At 39.5% G+C, this 19,512-nt stretch overlaps 1 protein-coding gene across 10 annotated transcripts in view; it reads right to left on the bottom strand.

The window, feature by feature from the left end:
* AAK1 (AP2 associated kinase 1) overlaps positions 1–19,512 on the bottom strand; it is a 191,059-nt gene that overhangs the window by 8,862 nt on the left and 162,685 nt on the right. For 4 of the 10 annotated variants that reach the window (XM_074398698.1, XM_074398707.1, XM_074398693.1 and 1 more), the window contains 4 exons: positions 15,684–15,785; positions 13,459–13,560; positions 11,603–11,713; positions 9,495–9,605 (listed from right to left, as the gene is read on the bottom strand). The exons of 3 other annotated variants lie outside the window; for them this stretch is intronic. In XM_074398698.1, the coding sequence (XP_074254799.1) occupies positions 9,495–9,605; positions 11,603–11,713; positions 13,459–13,560; positions 15,684–15,785 (426 nt within the window). Of the gene's footprint in view, positions 1–413; positions 8,602–9,494; positions 9,606–11,602; positions 11,714–13,458; positions 13,561–15,683; positions 15,786–19,512 lie in introns of those variants that run through there. 3 more of the 10 variants (XM_010333507.3, XM_039477158.2, XM_074398710.1) reach the window with 2 other exon arrangements.

Genomic DNA, 19,512 nt, shown 5'->3' with positions numbered 1-19,512 from the left:
TTAAAATCAAATAGACAATTATCAGAATGCAATAGAGCTTACCTTCCAAGAAATATTAGCAGGTTAGAAGTATGTCATTGGGCACATGTTAGCAAAAGGGCAGGAAAAAGGCATATGTAACTAAGCAAGAAGAATCCAGAGAAACGGTGGTTGGGGGCAAAGTTATCATTTCACCATGGGCTCAGTAAAGAGATACTACTGTACTTTCCCAACCCACCAGGACAAGAATATTAGATACAATGATTCTGAGCCACAGATAACCCAGAATCTCTGTAGAGATGGAACTCAATCATCTCCTTCCCATACTGACCCTCTCCCCTCCTACGCAAACCATTAGCTAGCAGAAATTTCTGCCCAAAATCATCCCCTGCTAAAGTTTCTGCTTCAATTAAGCACGCACACCACAGCAGAAGAGGCATTAAAATCAGTTTATTGGGAAACCAGTCACTTAAGAGACATTACATTGTAAAGAGAAGGTAGAGAGGAGTCTGAACATTTTATAAGATACTGTACAAAAATACTATGTTTCTATGAATCCTATAACTTTTAGCAGTGCTTCTTTTTAAACAGTTATGACCTTAAATATTGTTTTCAGAAACAAAACAAAAATGTGTTTTTCCTCCATTTTTATTTTCCTTTCTAACAGTTTGAATGAATTCAGTAAATTTCAGATTAGAGCGTTAAGTTAAATTATGTACTGGTGCCAAATGGCTTTCTGAATAGTACTTGAAGAATAAGACTTTGAAGAGAATAAGTTTTTCCTTGCATTATAATTTTAATATGTGCAGCTACATGGGAATACGAAAGCATCAGTCAGTCGACAGGAAATAAATGGAACACCTTCTCCCTTGTAATTTATGTGGATAGACATCATCCTAATTTCTCAGGCAAGTATATTCATATTAGATTTGTCTCAGTGATACTGAGATGATACTTTCTGGGAGGAAATTCAAATAAAAGGGAGAAAAATCAGTTTTCTAAAATAAGGTTTGCAGAGCCTTAAAGCGGGACAAGAGAGCCCTAAAACTCCCGGAAGCAGCTTCCTCACATAGTATCAGTTAGATAAGGTTTTCAGTTGCCAAAACAAAAGCACAATTTCTCATCTTCCAAAACTACCCTGAAAGCTGATGTTATTAAGCTTGTGCTTTAGGAGAGCAAAGTATCTCTTAGGGAAAAAAATGGAAAACTTAGTCAAGCCAATGACCAATTCTGACATCATACAGGTCAGTAATACAATGAACATTAGTTTGACTGGAGTCAGTGTTTTTTAGAAATTTAAACTAAATTCAGTCAAAACAATTTGTGTGTTGAGACTGGCAAAACAAACAAACAAACAACCAACAGGTATCTATTGAACCAAGGGCACTCTGGATGCCTAAAGTGCTAGATTACATTTTGAGAACTGGGAAGTACCAAGGGGTGTGTGTGTACCCATATCCAGAGCTGGAGAGGATGGAAGAACCAATCCATAAAAATTATTTGTTAAAAAGTAGGTTTTTGGTCAAGAACCCGGTTGGCAAACATTCCAACTCAAGAGCATATTCTATGACCTTCATGATGACTAAGGGCAAAATCGGACTTAAAATTACAACTTTGAATAATTCACAAAAACAGTCACAAAAATACCAGAATATCAAGTTTGAAGGGAAAATTAGTCTCCTGTCGTTCAAAATAAGGACTAGAGCTCTTTCCTATCTTTCTTTCAGCATGAATAGGCTTTGTAGGAGTGGAAAACATTTAAAGGTTCTCCTGAGAAGGCCAAGTCCCTTAACCTTTCTATTCCTAGAGGAGGTACAGTATGACTGACTGAGGCAGACAGCAAGCACACTTTGCAACTCTCCAGGCCTGGTACTCTGAAGGCCAAAGAAATGCCAGAGAATACGGGGGAAGCCCAGACCTCCACATTCACTTAAGGAATTCTGGTGGTGGTAGCACCAGAAACAAGGTAGTCAAGAGAAAGAGAAGCTATAAACAGAAGGTAACCATTAAATCTTGTTGGCAGATAAAATCTCTTTTTTTTTTTTGAGTATGTAAATGTGTTCTTATAGGGAAAATGTGTTTTCAGGGTGAACAGTTCCTTTTCATGAAGACAGCATTGCGTCAACAAGAAAATGTGTTTGAAATAGTTTCTCTACTAACAATGAAGGATTTATACCAACTTAACCACATGCCTTGGCCGGGTTCCTCTGGTAACCAATAGCACGCCATAGCAGACACCTGTGGCCACAGAACTCAGTAAACACTGCCTGTTGTACCTCAGGGGATAAAGCCCAGGGCCTGGCTTCACAGTCTGCTCAGGGTCTTACTTATCAGGGAGCCTAAGGTAGCGTTTGGTTATAATTCCCTCAAACTGGGTCAGGCCTCTTTTTATTTTCATTTTGCACATAAAATTAAGCAAGAAGTCAAAACACACTTCTTTTTCTTGCTCTGATGTAGGACTGTGTGCCAGGCTGGGCACTTTGACACTTCTAATATGGGTAACTCTCTATTAGTCTATTTTGAGGCTCCAAATTCTGTAGATCTCAGCAAGAATTCACAAGCTTCAAGGAAGAGAAAGAGTCCCAAAATACCTGATGACTTGGCAACTATCCTCACCAGCTCCCTATTAACTTCCAACGCAACCAAAAGGGCTGAATCATTTAGGACTGGTTTCCCTTGGAAATTCCATCTGATTGACATAGTGAGGGTCATCAGAATGCTCCCTAAAGAATCAAACGCTTAAGATCTAAATGCCAGGATGGATATTCCTTAATGACATATATCATGCACAACCAGAAGTTTAGTTTTCTTCATACCATAAACTGAAATAACAGTTACAGGGAGTATCAAAGACATAATTGTTGCCAAAAATGGAAAATGAAGACTTGGAGTATTGAGAAGAAGCCTTCTCATATAGTTAGTAAATACAAAGCAAACTACCCCTTCACAAAAACTTGGAAATGCAACAGCAGTTGAAATGTAAAATCTTAGAACCAAACCAGGGAAATCAAGAGATGTACAGCAAACTAATAATTTCCATGACCTTTTAGTTCACATAATAAGAGTAGGCATTTGGTTCCACCACATATTGGGCAGCTGCATTAAAACCCATGACTAGGAAATGAGGGATCTGATGGAAGCCAAAAATGGCCAGCTGTGCCTCTCAAGCCAATGAGGCAATTAAATGAAAGAGCTTTCTCACTGGGGATAAGATTATTCCTGCCAACATAAAATGTTTAATTAAGTTGGCCTGGGCATATTAGGGATTCAGTTAGAGGAGGGAAGCTGCAAACCTGTGCTCCATTTTACAACCTTGTGTCTGGTCATATCCAATGTAAGCTGGCCGGCGTCTAATTCTCCTTGGCCATAGAAGGTTTATTCTCTTGGGTAGCCATGATTCATTACTATGTCCTCAGTATGTAGCTACACTTTTCTTATGCACAGGTACTTATTGTCACTCAACACTGTGATGAAATCCTTTCTGCAAAAAAGTGGGTTTTCAGCTCAGGAAAAGAACAACTTAAGTTCTTTACATCTCTAAACATCATGCTCCCATTTGAACAGATAAAAGTCTTTATTCCTCTGTATGTTTACATAAGAAATTTCTTTACAGACTTTTTTTTTATACAGTACTTGTGCAGCAATGTTCCACTTTCACATTTTTACTGCATAAGGTATCTTCATATACAACTGTCTGCTTTGTCTTCTTGGGAAGGACAGGTTAAAGACCTATGATCAATACACATCCACGTGACACAGGAGAGTGCAACAGGGCAGAGCAGAATACTCATGGGAAAAGAGCAAATTCAGAACACTACAGCAAAGTGTGACCCAAGAAAGTGTCTTTCATTCTAGCAACTACCACCATTTGGAAACTTCTTTGAAGAGGTTAGTATTACCGAAGGAGCCTCCCTGTCTGATATTAGTGAAAGGAAATCTGGGAGAAGCAAAAGAGTTTTCTTGTTGTAGACTTTCTGGGACTCATTCTGATAAGAAACCTAAGCACATCCAACTTCAGAAACATTACTAGTGTGGAAAAGAAAAGGCTAACTTTGTGTTGATAAAATTATAGCCTTTAGAGAAGAATAAAAGATAGCTTTGCAGTTTCTGGAGTGTTTCAGGAAAGACTCCATTCTAAATATTCATATGATAGTTTTTCTGTTCTGCCAGGCAGCCTCTAAGTTGCTTAACCCAGAACACTGGGCAATCCTGTCATTTTCATCCCAAAGCTCAAAGTTAGCAGCTATGAGAGTCTGATAGTCTTATAGACTGAGAAGGGTAAGGACTCTGGAAAATCCCAGAAAAACCTTATCAAGAGAGACTTCATTTTGGCCCAAGGTATCTCTAGCATGTATTTATTCAGCGATCCCTTCGTATTGCAGCCTGTCAGCCCCAAAGATCCCTTCATTCCCACAGCAGCGCTGAAGGCAGAACTGTTCCTGACCTGGGGAAGGCTATACTGGTTGATTTTCTGTCAGGAGAGTAGGAAGTAAGTATTCAAAGCAAAAAACCAAAAGTATTCACAACAAAACAAATACTACATCTTGAGAAAAGTAAGTTCTTTTCTTGGTTTTGTTTTTCTACAAGTATTAGCAATCCAAGTTCTGTAATTCTAATTCAGGAAAAGTGAAGTCCAATATCAACATTAAACAAAGTGACAACTTGTTTCAGTGGTGTTTTAATACCCATGTTTCAATTTTTTAAACCATTCTAAAGACAAGGGAATCACAGAAGTTTCCTTATTCAGAAAATTAAAGAAATTAGGACTTGATCATGTTCACTTTCTGTTACAAGATCCTCTCTGAGAATTTTTTGTGGATTATTCTTTCTACTGTCTTCAACAGTAACCACTCTTCATCTTGCAGGGTTGAATTTGCTTTCCGGAAGTGGCTAAATGTTACTCAGAAACAAGAGTAGTAGAAAAAGTAGATAAAGAAAGAATATACCTTCAGATGTTCTCTCAAAGTGATACTAATTAAATAATATAACTGATTTTCTTATACCTTATTACCTTCCTTGATATTATTTCTAAGGAGAGGGGTTTCAAAAATAACTTTAAGGATGGCAGCCTCATTAGAATAATAACTTCTTAAGTAAAACTAGATGACTTTGAAGGGAAGAACATTTAATTACATGTCAAAATTCTAATATATCTGCTAAAGAAATCATTAACTATAATAATCACAATCATAGTTAGAGGTGCCCATTTAAGCCCTATCTCCTCTGAGGTATGTGTTTTTGAAAACATTGGGGCTCATCTGAATGTTGTAAAGAGAAAATCGATTTGTGATGTTTTCTGCTATAGTTACTCCTCTTACATGGTTGGAATAAAAGCAAATCAGAAACATATGCTTATAGTATTTGCCCGTTTTAAACTGGTAAATCCCTGATTATACATTTAAAAAGAAATCTGATATCATTTTATTAGAATAGGTAGGTGTGTGTACACACATGTTTTTCTGTAATACTTAAAAAGGAAAATCTTTCAGACTATGATGATTTAGGCTTCTATTCAGATAATCAAGAAAGAGCAAGTTAGTAAAAGCCCATTATAATTCTTTAAAATGTAAACACTGCCACTGAAATAGCAGGAACTATAGAAGATAACTGAAGAACATCAGGATTATATAAATCCTTCATAGCCCTTCGAAACATAATAATATCTACTTAGGACCCTATGCTTCTATAATCTTAATGACCATCTAGTCCAAACCCACTGTATAACTCTAAGGAACAGCAGCTCTGAGAGGTGAAGTGCCTGCTGAAGGTCACTCAGCCAGTAGCTGGCAAGGGCCAGGACGAGATCCCAGGTGGCCTGTCCTGCCCAGGCCTCTTCTCCCCTGACCCTGTTCAATCCAGCTCAGGTCCCACACCTGTAAAATGAAGAGGATGGTGGACTAGACGATGGTCTCAAAGGTCCCTTTGTAGCTCAGTCTATGATTCCACAGGTACTAGCACACTATGCTCATCTCAAATAAACTCTTTTAGCTCAGGGATGATGCTATAAACCAAGGAAGGCCCCGTTTACCAAAGCACTCGTATATGTTCCTTAACAGAAAAATAGTTCTCCCTTTCGAGGAGGCCTTACTCTAAATAAGCCCAAGACAATTTCTTGTCATTATCTCCCTCAAGGCTTCTACTACCATCTCTGGCTTCTAGTCTGCTCATTTTCATTAACAGCCCCCATTAAGCTTTACTGAGCCAAATGACTAGATAATATATCTCAATGTAATTACGGGTAATATATCAAAAGAACAATTTAGAGATACCTAATTTCTAAACTGTACTCTTCATAGTTTCAATTGAGAAACTAGATATTTCATTATATTTCTAATATGTATATATGAAAAAAATCAAATATGAAAATGCAGAACTAAAACATTATTCTTATTTAAAAATAAACATTTCCTTCATTAGTTAATACATTCTTTCTATGTCCAGGAAAGAGAATACAATTCCAAACTGCAGCAATTTTCCTGTCCATAAAGGGGTAAACCAAGTCCTATTTTCACTGCTATCCAACCACAGAGAGCCCTTCGTGGATATCTTTTGCTTTTTAATCCTCGGCAGGAAGCTTGTGCTTCTCTCCATTTTGGAAATATTATTCAACTAGAGGTCTTTAGCTCGTCTTGTTTCAGCCAGCACGGGAAGTATTTAAAGACAGAAGGAAGGCTGGAAGATTCAGACTTTTCCTCCAATACCTTTCAAAGTCTGCTCACACCATTCCTAGGGCCAAACCTTGCCCTCCAGAATGCAGTGTTTCATAGGCTGTTGCTGCTGTTAAACTTTTCCCCCCCTTAAAGTGCAAATGTGAGGAAGAAGAAACAAAAGTACTAGATAGCAAAACAAGCAATGGACTTGGAATTTTATTTGTACAAATCTGATCAACTAAGAGTTTCCCTTTGATGATGGACAATAGCACTAGAGGAAGAGAACAAGAGTGGGGCGCTCTGTGCCCACTTCTTTTCAAAGGGGTGATTTTATAAAAGTGCTTTCCACATAAGGAAATAAAACACACTTTAATGAGTAAGTACATATACAGAGGGTGACCATGAGGCATGTTGTCATGTTAGTGCAGGGGCCTTTATTTATTTTATGAACAATATCCTAAAGTTAATAAAGAACTATGCTTTGTTTTATTATTAGTATTTTTTTAATCTAGGAAGCCAAGGAAAATCAACTGAACATATTCCATTGGCTGCAGCCTTCGATTTAAACATCAGAGAGAAAGAAAGGTAAGCTGGGCACTCAGATTGTGTCCAGCTTGTCAGCACACTTACTTCTGATTATCTGAAAATAAACAACATGCTTATTCTAGAGACAGAGGACCTGCTGAAAGCTTATAGCAACACACAAATCTATTCAAAATGATTCCATATGTTACACTGTAGGATTGTTGTGTTGTTATACAAGGGAAAGAGATCAAAACCCTGTACAGACACCTGATATCAGACTTGAAATGCCAAGTGGAAACAGAACTATTCAGCGTCTTCATTTATACACAATTTACAATATTTGATTCAAAATAAAAATCACAAGAAAAATACATCTGTTTCTGCTACAATTCCTTCCCCTCCCCATCCTCCCCCCTCCCGCAGTGAAAAGTCTTCTAATAAAAGGTATCATATTACCACCACTGTCTTGTTTTGGTCTAATTCTGAGATCCCACTTGGGACAGTTAACATGAAAAGGAATGGCAATACTTGGGATTTATATAACATACACATTTTATCCAAGGGTCTCAAGTACTTGCAGTCACGTCTCCAGATCTGAGAAATCACGGTTCAATGGAAGCCAGAAAGCTGGACGAATGCTGGGCAGGTTGCATGGGGTGTAAAATCCCTTGGCTAAGTCTATGATCAAACAAGGTCAAAGTTGGCTGGCTAGAGCAGAGTTCAATTTCTCTTCTCATATATATATATATATATATATATATATATATATATATATACACACTACCATTCAGTAAGTTTTATCCTTTCTTAAACCATTGGAAATAAAACTCCCATCTCCAGGCTACTGCCTAGAGTTAAGACCAACTGAAGTAGCCATGTCCTCATGATAATGCATCAGGATAAAAAGCAAAAACAGGGAAATACATTCATCAGCATCTGGCCAAAGGAGACACGGGTTGGGAGTATTGATTTGGGAGGCCATTCCTAGCAAGAATGAGACAAAAGTGTCAATTCACTAGTTTCAGTTACAGTTAAGCTTTTGGTGGAGTCGACTCCAGCAGAGGTGAAGCTCATGGCATCTATCGCTTGATTTAAGATAATGCTATTGAAGAAGGGTAATGAGAAAACACAGCAAACTAACAGGGAGGAACTGGCCAAGAAATATCTGGAGGGCCAAAGTGATTTTCTTTCCTTATCATTTCTACAGGAGAAGGCAAGGGGTAGGAGAAAAGGGCTGGAGGGCCCCTTATTTGCAGATTTTTTTTAAAAAAATCGTTTTTTTCATAACTCCGTAATGAAAGTGTATTTTACGGTATGAAGGTTACAGAACTGCATCTGCTACTGGGTCACGGCTACAGGTCTATGAGCTGATCCACCAGCAGTAAAGACCTGGCTAGGTTGGGAAGACTGGACTCAGAGCTCCCACTGCTGTTTCTAGAGTGCCCACCTGGAAGTGGAGAGATAGGAATTCAGTACAAAACATAAAGAGTTAAGGTTTAGATGCGCAGAGCAAGCAAAGAAGAAAAACCAACCAACCAAACAAACAAAAATCCAAACCCTAGAGAAGCAATATTTTACATTTGCAAACCCTTACATGTTGATTTTGAAACATACACGTTAGCTGTCCACCACCTCCCACCAAAAGCTCAGGCACTGTGTACACCACAGTATAGGCAGGACATTTTGCAAAGAGGGCACCATTTGCAAATTAACACTATTTTTGGTTGAGAATTGCTGGCTGCACACTAACTTCCTGATAACACTGAGCTATCTCCCTGATAAAGTAAAAATCAATAATTGTTGCTTTGGGGATAAACTAGTTATTAAGATACTGCAATCAGAACATGCTTTAAAAAATAAATAGATGGTCCTATGGCAATTTAGTGTTTTATGGCATGTTCAAATGATTTTCATCCATCAAAGTGGAAAAAGGATGCTCCATTAATGTCAAAAAGATGGAATGATACCAAAACACAGCTGTTAATCTCTTTGGGAACAATATTTGTTATGGATTATTCTAATCATGATTAAAAAATGCTATGTGCTTTTGATATATACCTTCCAGTTTCCACTGACTGAAGATTACTTTGCTTTTGGCTTCATGGTAAAAACTAACTTTTAGCCAACTGTTAAATACTCTCGCTAAATAAACACCATGGTCAAACTTTAAAACTATCTATCTCTATCTGTCTCTATTGGTCCAGCCTACAGTGATGCTCATTACCTGCAATGTCCTTCATTAATTATTGATGCTTTATTTTCCCCTTGCCGATTAGGTGCATGACTGTTTTGACGAGAGCTGAGGGCAAGCTCTTCTCTTTTCTCCATCCTTTTTCTTACCTTGTGGGTTTTTGGTTATCAATACAGGAATAGGGTCAAACTCATCTTCTGCCACCTTGTCCGAGCCCTCAGGGACATCAAAACCTGAGATGAGATTACTATCTTCTGCAGCTTAATACAGAATGCAAGTACACAAGCAGAAACAACAGAGGTAGAGATTAGCAAATGAGAGAATGTGAAAGAGGCACAAAGATCTCAACTGTACAACCCTGTTGTTTTTAAAGGTGAAAGTACTTATCTTTCTGAGTTGAAATAAAAGTAGCAAAACTGGAAAATACAGAGATATAGAAAGAAATTCTTTAGAGTTGGCCAAGTTAAGACTTTACTAAATGATTAGGGAGAAGGGTTCCTAGAAGAATTGTATTACTTATAAGACATTAATTATAATTATTGTGAGGTATCTCTTTAATGTCACTAATCCATAAAGGCATAGGAATAGGTCATTTGTTGTCTTCACTGAGGGAGCAGAGGCCTGACAATATTTGAAAAACTCAAAACCAGGGGCAGGGGAAGGAGGAAGAGAATTGGTGGTCTTTAAGAAGTAACTGCTGTATACAAGGCAAACAAAATACTTCTGGAAGGACTCACTGCACTGTGACTGGGAAAAAAGACACTGAAACAACTCAGATGCCCCAGGGAACGTTGAGGCACAAGATCACATATACCAAGGCCTCAAGCAGAAGTTTGTTAGAACAGTCTTCTAACAGTCTTCTAACAAATTAGAATGGTCTAATTAAAGCTATCCTACCAGCAAGCAAGTGCTAGCTGGGCACCTATTTTGCAAATGATGCTTCTCTGTAATTCTACATTGCTGCTGACACACCACTGCTAGATATCATTGTCTAAATAGGTAACTTTCCTCTATAATCTATAAAAACATAATCATTTTAAAGTCATCAGGGTAAAACCAAAAACTCAACTATTAATCATTGCAAACCTCAGGGGTGATTATTTTTAGTCATCCTGGGGAGTCTTCCTTCTTAAATTTTCTTTTGAAGGGACTTAAGCTTTTCCTTTTCTATGAATTTTCTCTTTCCAGAAGACCACTTTCACCACCCAGTCACAGAAAGTTCAGTAAATGCCTACGCACAATAAGCCAGGCATTGAGCCCGACACTGTCACAAACTACTCACTGAAAAGAACTGGATTCAAGCTACCTCTGTCCAGCAGGATTTCAAACCACTATTAACTCAAGACCAACAAATGAAAATGGTAGATTAGAAAGAGAAATCCAGTAACCAATCATGACTTGAAGGTGAACTAAAATTCAAAACTTCTACAAGTTCAACCTTGGAGGACTGGCTTTTGAGACAAGATGCTTATTTCTTTATTGCAGTCATCACTGTGCAGTAACTTTGAATCAGATTTGATAAAAGCATTTTACATTCTAAGGCCAACAAGCATTATATCAATCATTATAGTCAGACAGTGGATAGTCACTTCAACCATCTACTTGAATTGACTGCAATGGTACCTAGCTCTTAAAGGGAACATGGAGTATCTGCACTCTATGTTCTTGCCAGAAAGCAATACTTTCACCAATCTGCTAAGTCTTTTTTACACTTAAATCTTATTTCTTTCTAGTACCTGTCTTCTACTGATGTATTTAATTAATTAATTTATTTATTAGACAGAGTCTTGCTCTGCTGCTGCCCAGGCTGGAATGCAGTGGTGCAGTCATGGCTCATCGCAGCTTTGACCTCCTGAGCTCAAGCAATCATCCCACCTCAGCCTCCCAAGAACCTGGTACCACCAGTACATGCTGCCACTGCGGGCTAATTTTAAAATTTTCTGTAGAGACTGAGTCTCCATATGTTGTCTAGGCTGGTCTCAAATTCCTGGGTTCAAGTGATCTTCTCGCCTCAACCTCCCAAAGTGTTGGGATTATAGGCCTGAGCTACCACACCTGGCCTGTTGTGTATGTCTTAGTAAATATTCTCACCGAGAGATATTATAACACAGTAGGAGTACAACCTCAAGTTTTCCATGTAAGGAGGTAGTTTTAAAACTTCACTAGTAAAGACTTTCAATAAGAGAAACTCTCAAAAGTTGTTTAGTTCTTTTCCCTTTAAGGACACATATGGGCCTGAGAAGAAGAAAGCATTTACCTTTATGGACCGGAGCAGAGATTGCTGTGGGGGCAAACTCTTCCAGAAGGTCAGTAGTAGGGTTAGAGAGCAGAGAACAGTCAAGCAGGGAATCTTCCCCGGTGAGAGAATCTGAGTCCAGATTAACAGCATCCCAGGTCAGTGATGGCATTAAGTGGCACACACAACAATATAATGAGATTAGATCTTAGCCTTTAAGTTATTGCATTTACACGTTACACATACACACCACGGTGGGAGAAAGAAAACCAAAAGAAATATGTGAAGCCTTCTGGATTTCTAGCTATAGAAACATGTCTTTCTAGAATCCTCTTAACATTAATATATAAATAGAGGATAATTTTTTACTCAGAGGTTAAACAAGTCTGTGATTTGGATGCTGAAATAACTTCAGCACTTCAGTTCTTAGCAAATGCCATTAGAGAGAAAGGACTTGACGATTAGAGTTTCACTTAAACCTTCCCTAAACTCTCATAGAAGGAAGTTACTATAAGAAGAAGTATCCAAACTGATTAAGGGAGGGTTGCCTCAGGGTTGTTATTAGCAGAATGCGACAGGATTAAACAGTACCTTCTAGAACTCATCCTGGTTCCCACTCACAATGCCTCTTACTAGTATTCTTTACATTTAAATTGGCCCTTTGAACACGATTTTGATTTTGGAAAACCAAGACAAAAATACAAAGTTTAAGCATTTTAACTCAAGAATTGTTTTCTGAGAAAGTTTGCTAAGAGAAAATACTTAAGTCAGGATAAGGAAAATAAATCATTGTCTTTGGAGGTAACTTTTTTTTTTCCACTTGGATGAATTTATCCTCACATTTCCTAGGCTTCTAATTGTTTCTATTCCAAGTTTGAAAACCAGATACTTCTTTTTTTTTTTTTTTAATTGCATTTTAGGTTTTGGGGTACATGTGAAGAACATGCAAGATTGTTGCATAGGTACACTCATGGCAGTGTGGTTTGCTGCCTTCCTTCCCCTCACCTGTATCTGTCATTTCTCCCCATGCTATCTCTTCCCACCTCCCCACCCTCCCGTCCCTCCCCCATTTCCCCCCAATGGACCCCAGTGTGTAGTGCTCCCCTCCCTGTGTCCATGTGTTCTCATTGTTCAATACCCGCCTATGAGTGAGAACATGCGGTGTTTGATTTTCTACTCTTGTGTCAGTTTGCTGAGAATGATGGTTTCCAGGTTCATCCATGTCCCTACAAAGGACACGAACTCATCGGAAAACCAGATACTTCTATCAGGTGAATTATGGACAAAAAAAAAAAAAAAAAAAAGGTTACCAAATCTGTATTTATGGGCAGTTAAGAAATTCTTCTAAGACTGAATTTTGAAATTAGAGTACAAGCAATACTAGATCCAGGGAAGACTTCAACTTTGCCTTACCATTTACCAGCAAATTACCTATATATGATTAAAGCACTGTGCTGGGAGCAGAACATCAACATACAGAAGATGCGCTCCATGGACATGACTGACATTGGTAGACTAGAAAGATGCACAGCAGTCTGGAGGGTTAAGGGTATCTCACAGCTCAGTGGAGTTCTTTAATTAAGGAGGTAGAGGGATTCTGCCACCAGTGAAAAGAATCTTCAAAAAGGAAATACTATAACCACAGAAAGCCCAGAGATCACTCCACAAAGAACATAGCTCCAAAAAGTACTCAGTTCTTTAGCAAGGAAACTTCCCTCAACATCTAGAAGCTAGGCTGTAACAATTCAGTGTCCATTTCAGGGAAGAACTACTTGGGCTGCAAAATAAGCCCAGGATAGACTGAGCCAGGTGAAAAGACTGGCTCAGAGGTTCACCACAACGACCAGTCCCTGCAGCTGCAGAGACACCTGACTGACCTGTGCGATTTGAGGTCACAGATTCCGTCTGAGATGGGAGGCGCTGGGGAACTGGGGGTTCCAGTCCTGGTATGAGACTCTCAACAGCAACATCAGCTTTTTCTTTTGTAATAGAGCATTAAGAAAGGAGAGGAAAGGGTAAGGGAAAGGAAGTCAGAAGGTTCTTTAGGAAATTCTGTGAAGCTTTCTTCTTTTTTTTTAATTCTTATTTTTTGAGATGGTGTCTCCCTCCAGAGCTCAAGTGATCTGCCCCGCCTTGGCCTCCCAAAGTCCTGGTATTATAAGCGTGAGCCACCGCACTCAGCCATGTGAAGGCTTTGTTTTAACAGGTCTCTAAAATGCCAGTCTCAGGCAAGGTGGAAAGCACAATAAGTCACTTTACTTCTGCTGCTGTGAGTGTCTAGGTTTCACTGAGCTTGTGTGTACAAGGTTAACCACTGTGGCCAGTCTCAGCGATGATCAGTTCCTATAGACAAATTCAGAGCATATGTCACTCAGAAAACCTCTTTCATGTCAAAAGACATGGGGTGAAAGGCGCCTTCATTTTTTTCTGGTAATTCTGCTTTTCTTAAGGGATAAACCTGGAGGCAAACATCCTCTGTGCCATGCAAAGGCCATTACTCCATCTCAAACCCCATCCCATGATGCAGCTGGGAGGCCTTTGGAACCATGGGACACTCTCATCTGCAAGACTACCTCTATGTAAGGTCATGACACTTCTGAGTTCTAGAACTTTCTGCTCAAAGGCATTATTATGTGCCTCATGATTGGACCCTCCTGGAATACAAGGGCCTTGGACATTTTGCACATCTTGCTTGCCTTGCTGCTGGAACACAGGAAAACCTGAGAGAGGAAGCAAACCAAGCCCCTGCCCTGGATTCTATTTATGGAGCTTAACCAATGGGTAAAGTGTTTTCTCAGTTACTGATACTGGTACATACGTGGACCTTTAAAAATTTTAAAATTTTGTTTAAGATGGGTCCCTGTTGCCTAAGCTGGAGGGCAGTGGCATAATCAAGGCTCACTGCAGCCTCAAACCCCCTGACTCAAAGCGATCTTCCCATCTCAGCCTCTCAAAGAGCTGGTAACACAAGTGTGCTCCACACACCTGGCTAACTTAAAAAAAACTTCATGTTTCCGAGGCTGATCTCAAATTCCTGGCTCAAGTGATCCTCCAGTCTTAGCCTTCCAAAGTGCTGGGATTACAGGTATGAGCCACTGCAGCTGGATGTACATGGGTCTTCAAAGAAGAATCTGGGCCAAGCGCAGTGGCTCACACCAATAATCCCAGCACTGTGGGAAGCAGAGGCAGGTGAGTCACCTGAGGTCAGGAGTTCAAGACCAGCTTGACCAATGTGGTGAAACCACATCTCTACTAAAAATACAAAATTAGGCCGGGCGTGGTGGCTCAAGCCTGTAATCCCAGCACTTTGGGAGGCTGAGGCGGGTGGATCACGAGGTCAAGAGATCAAGACCATCCTGGTCAACATGGTGAAACCCCATCTCTACTAAAAATACAAAACATTAGCTGGGCATGGTGGCACGTGCCTGTAATCCCAGCTACTCGGGAGGCTGAGGCAGGAGAATTGCCTGAACCCAGGAGGTAGAGGTTGCGGTGAGCCGAGATCGCGCCATTGCACTCCAGCCTGGGTAACAAGAACGAAACTCCGTCTCAAAAAAAAAAAAAAAAAAAAAATACAAAATTAGCCAGGCATGATAGCGCATGCCTGTAATCCCAGCTACTTGGGAAACTGAGGCAAGAGAATCACTTGAACCCAAGAGACGGAGGTTGCAGTGAGCTAAGATCGTGCCATTGCACTCCAGCTTGGGAAACAATTGTGAAACTCTGTCCAAAAAAAAAAAAAAAAAAAAAGGCAAAAGAATAATCTGCTAAATTTCATTAAGTTCTATAAAGGTAAAGTCTAATTAGAAAGCAACTTTTTTGGTGAAGTTTTTCTCACTAAATGGAAACTTTCCATATTCCTCCTCACTCATAAGAGATTCACTCTTGAAATCTCAAGATAGCAAGAAATGCAAAAAATAGGTGTTAAATCCCTGAAAAGCAGGGGAAACACTCCATTTGGAGTAATATAAGTGAGATTAAGTGGCCTTGGCTTCTGAGTTGGCAGAGCTAGTCCCTGGGGATCGGTTAACTAGGTACTTGTCATTCTTCAAACAGGCACACATATCATGCATGACTGAAGAAACAGAGATGATGACTTTACCAATTACAGCATCGGAAGTGCTACCAAAAGGATCTGTCATAGGCAAGAGGTCAGGGAGCAGAAGAGAAGTGTCAGGTGATTTGAGTCCCTCAATTAGTTTTTCTAGGTTGGAGAGAGAGGCAAAAAGAAAGCAAAAATGTAATGAGATGTTAAATCAAGCGAATCATTTACTATTCTCTATGCAAACACATTTTAGGGGTCAATATTTGGTACAGATTCACCACAAAAATGAATGCTATTAATATCTTGTTAACAACAGGCTTTAAAATTCAAAGTTCAAAAATGATTACTTCCTCAAGTGACATAGTCACTTTGCTATTATTATTTTTTGAGATGGAGTCTTGCTCTGTCCCCAGGCTGGAATGCAATGGTGCGATCTCGGCTCACTGCAACCTGTACCTCCTGGGTTCAAGCAATTTTCCTGCCTCAGCTTCCTGAGTAGCTGGGATTACAGGGGCATGCCACCACACCTGGCTAATTTTTTTTATTTTTAATAGAGACAGGGTTTCACTATGTTGGCCAGGCTTGTCTTGAACTCCTGACCTCATGATTCTTCCACCTCAGCCTCCCAAAGCGCTGGGATTACAGGTGTGAGCCACCGCACAAGATGCTGCCCTGGGTGTGTCTGCTTGTTTTTATTTCAGGGGTAATTTACATATAGTAAAAGTCACCCATTTTAAGTATACGATTTAGTTAGTTTTCGCAAATGTATACATTCATATCATTACCACTGAAATGATACAGAACATTTCCAAAACCTGAGAAAATTCCTTAATGCCCCTTTACAGTCAGTGCCTTTCTCTCACCACAGACTCTGGCAACAACAGATCTGCTTTCTATCCCTATAGCTTTGCCTTTTCCAGAATTTCCTATAAGTGGAACCACAAAGTATGTAGTCTTTTGTATCTGGCTTCCTTCCTTTAGCATAATGCCTTTGAGATGAAATTCATCCGTGTGGTCGCAAGTATCAATAGTTTGATGTGTTTTTCTTCCGAGTACTGTTCCATTGTATGGCTGTACCACACTTTGTTGATCCGTTCACTAACTGATGGACATTTGGTTGTTTCCAGTTTTTAAGCTAGTAAAAATAAAGCTGCCATAAACATCTGCATATAAATCTTTGTATGTTTTCCTTCCTGGGCTTAGCTTTGAATCTCTCTTTTTTCAGGAGTTGGGGGGACTTTACTTAAAAACAGTTTATATTCTAACCAAGAGAATCAATTCAACCACACCTAAGTTGACGTCAACGATCATTTATTATCTGCCAACCATGCACCTGTGACATGCTGGCAGTCATATTATTCTATGGTCAAATCTCACAAAATTCACTTAAGACCCAAAATGGGTTACTCTTGATGTCTTCTGGCCAAGAAATAAAAGGACGTCAGAGCCACTAGACTTGTCACCCTGGTAACTTAATGTTTGACAATGAGTACACATTACGAATATGTGTACACAAAGGAATCCTGATTTATCCCTGATTCATCAAGAACCCTCTATTTACCTTTAAGCTAGTAAAGGTAAAGCATTAACTTGAAACAAAACAATGAAGCCTAGAATCTTACAGGAAGAAGGGAATTTAGACCTCATATTTCCTGTTACGAGGAGACCTAGCTCACACAAATTCTGTAACTTCCCCAATTAAAGGCATGTCAACAACATTCTTTTAAACCATGGAAATGTCATTAAGATAACTAAAATGGAAAATTTTTTTGAGGAAAAAAAGTGACTTAAAGTCCAAGAACGTGTATATAACATTGTAATAAATCTGTATTCTTCTAGGCCATTTGGGAATTGAGATAAGCAAGAAATAAATTGATATTCATGAAAAAACAGGAACCAAGTTTTAGGTGATCTTCAATTTAGGTGATCTATAACTACACAGGTCAAACAAAAGAATGGATTTTAGAGTCTTGGCAAGATAATTTGCTTTAGTATAATTAACACGCTGCAGAAAAAGACTTTTATGTAAAGCCAATTTACCATCTTTGGAGTGTATGGAATGTAGATAACTTTTAATTAAATCACAATAAGCCAATAAGCTACATTTTTCATTTATACCTTGCTTTTATATATATATATATATATATATATATTTTTTTTTTTTTTTTTTTTTTTTTTTTGAGACGGAGTTTCGCTCTTGTTACCCAGGCTGGAGTGCAATGGCGCGATCTGGGCTCACCGCAACCTCCGCCTCCTGGGTTCAGGCAATTCTCCTGCCTCAGCCTCCTGAGTAGCTGGGATTACAGGCACGTGCCACCATGCCCATCTAATTTTTTGTATTTTTAGTAGAGGCAGGGTTTCACCATGTTGGCCAGGATGGTCTCGATCTCCTGACCTCGTGATCCACCCGCCTCGGCCTCCCAAAGTGCTGGGATTACAGGCTTGAGCCACCGAGCCCGGCTACCTTGTTTATATTGGAAAAAAAAAAAAAAAAAAAGGCGGGGGGAGGGGCGGGAAGGACAGCCGGGTGCAGTGGCTCATGCCTGTAATCCCAGCACTTTGGGAAGTTGAGGCAGGTAGATCACCTGAGCTCAAGAGTTTGAGAACAGGCTGACCAACTCCGTGAAACCCTGTCTCTACTAAAAATACAAAAATTAGCCTCACATGATGGTGCATTCCTGTAGTCCCAGCTACTCAGGAGGCTGAGAGACAGGAGAATCGCTAGCCTGGGCAACAAAGTAAGACTCCGTCTCAAAAAATAAATAAATAATAAAAACATAAAAAAAGGAAGGAAACAAAAGGGAAGCTTCTCAGTTGCAGGAAAAATCCTCACAGGGCACTAAGCAAATATACAAGTGTAATTACATTAGCATTAACCTTACACTGTATATGACATTAAAAGACATTAAAAAGATCTTTAATACTTTTCAGTTTACTGGTAAAAATAAGATGGTTTTCCTAAAAAGTCTAACTTTGCATTGTTCCAAACATTAGTTTTTGCTTCATTCCTCTCTCCTCAAAAATCTGTCACTTAAAAAAAATGAAATTACTTGCTTCTTTTAACTTAGCATTCATATATTTGCAATCTTGTAAAGCAATGGATAAAAAGTAAAGACCCCAAATTACTTGTCTTTCATACAGCGGTTTATCTTGATGCAAAACCTCAGGCTAAAATTCATTCAGAGTCTGAATTCTAGCCTCTACGGTGACATGTTGTGACCCTGGCACAGTTCCTTAACCTCCGACATTATCTCCTCATCTGTAAAATGGAGATACCTCCCCCTGTGTTTTTGTACTTGTCTCTTCTAAGCCTTTCCCCACCTTCCTGCCGCATCAGGAACCTTCTGGAGCATCCTGCACTCGATTCTCTTGCAGCCCTTAAACATGACTGAAGGCAGGGAAGGGTCTTACAAACCTTTGAATCCCAGTTCTTGGTTTCCCCATAGACACCCTGTCACATCTATGCCTTTTGGCTTGACTGGGGAGGTGAGAAGAACAGGAGTTGAAGAAGCATCTAATTCCTTTTTTTGAGATGGAGTTTAACTCTTGTTGCCCAGGCTGGAGTGCAATGGCCCACCGATCTTGGCTCATTGCAACCTCCGCCTCCCAGATTCAACCAATTCTCCTGCCTCAGTCTCCCAGGTAACTGAGATTACAGGTGTGCACCAATATAACTGGCTAATTTTTGTATTTTTAGTAGAGATGGGGTTTCACTATGATGGCCAGGCTGGTCTTGAACGCCTGACCTCAGGTGATCCACCTGCCTTGCTCTCCCAAAGTGCTGGATTACACGTGTGAGTCACTGCGCCTGCGTATTTTTTTTTTTTTTTTTTTTTGAAACAGGATAGTGCTCTGTCACCCAGCACTGCAGCCTCGAACTCCTGGG

The sequence above is a fragment of the Saimiri boliviensis genome, chromosome 1 (assembly GCF_048565385.1).
Source record: "Saimiri boliviensis isolate mSaiBol1 chromosome 1, mSaiBol1.pri, whole genome shotgun sequence".
Lineage (NCBI taxonomy): Eukaryota > Metazoa > Chordata > Mammalia > Primates > Cebidae > Saimiri > Saimiri boliviensis.
The sequence above is the reverse complement of the archived record's forward strand: the minus strand, read 5'-3'. Positions and strand labels throughout refer to the sequence as shown.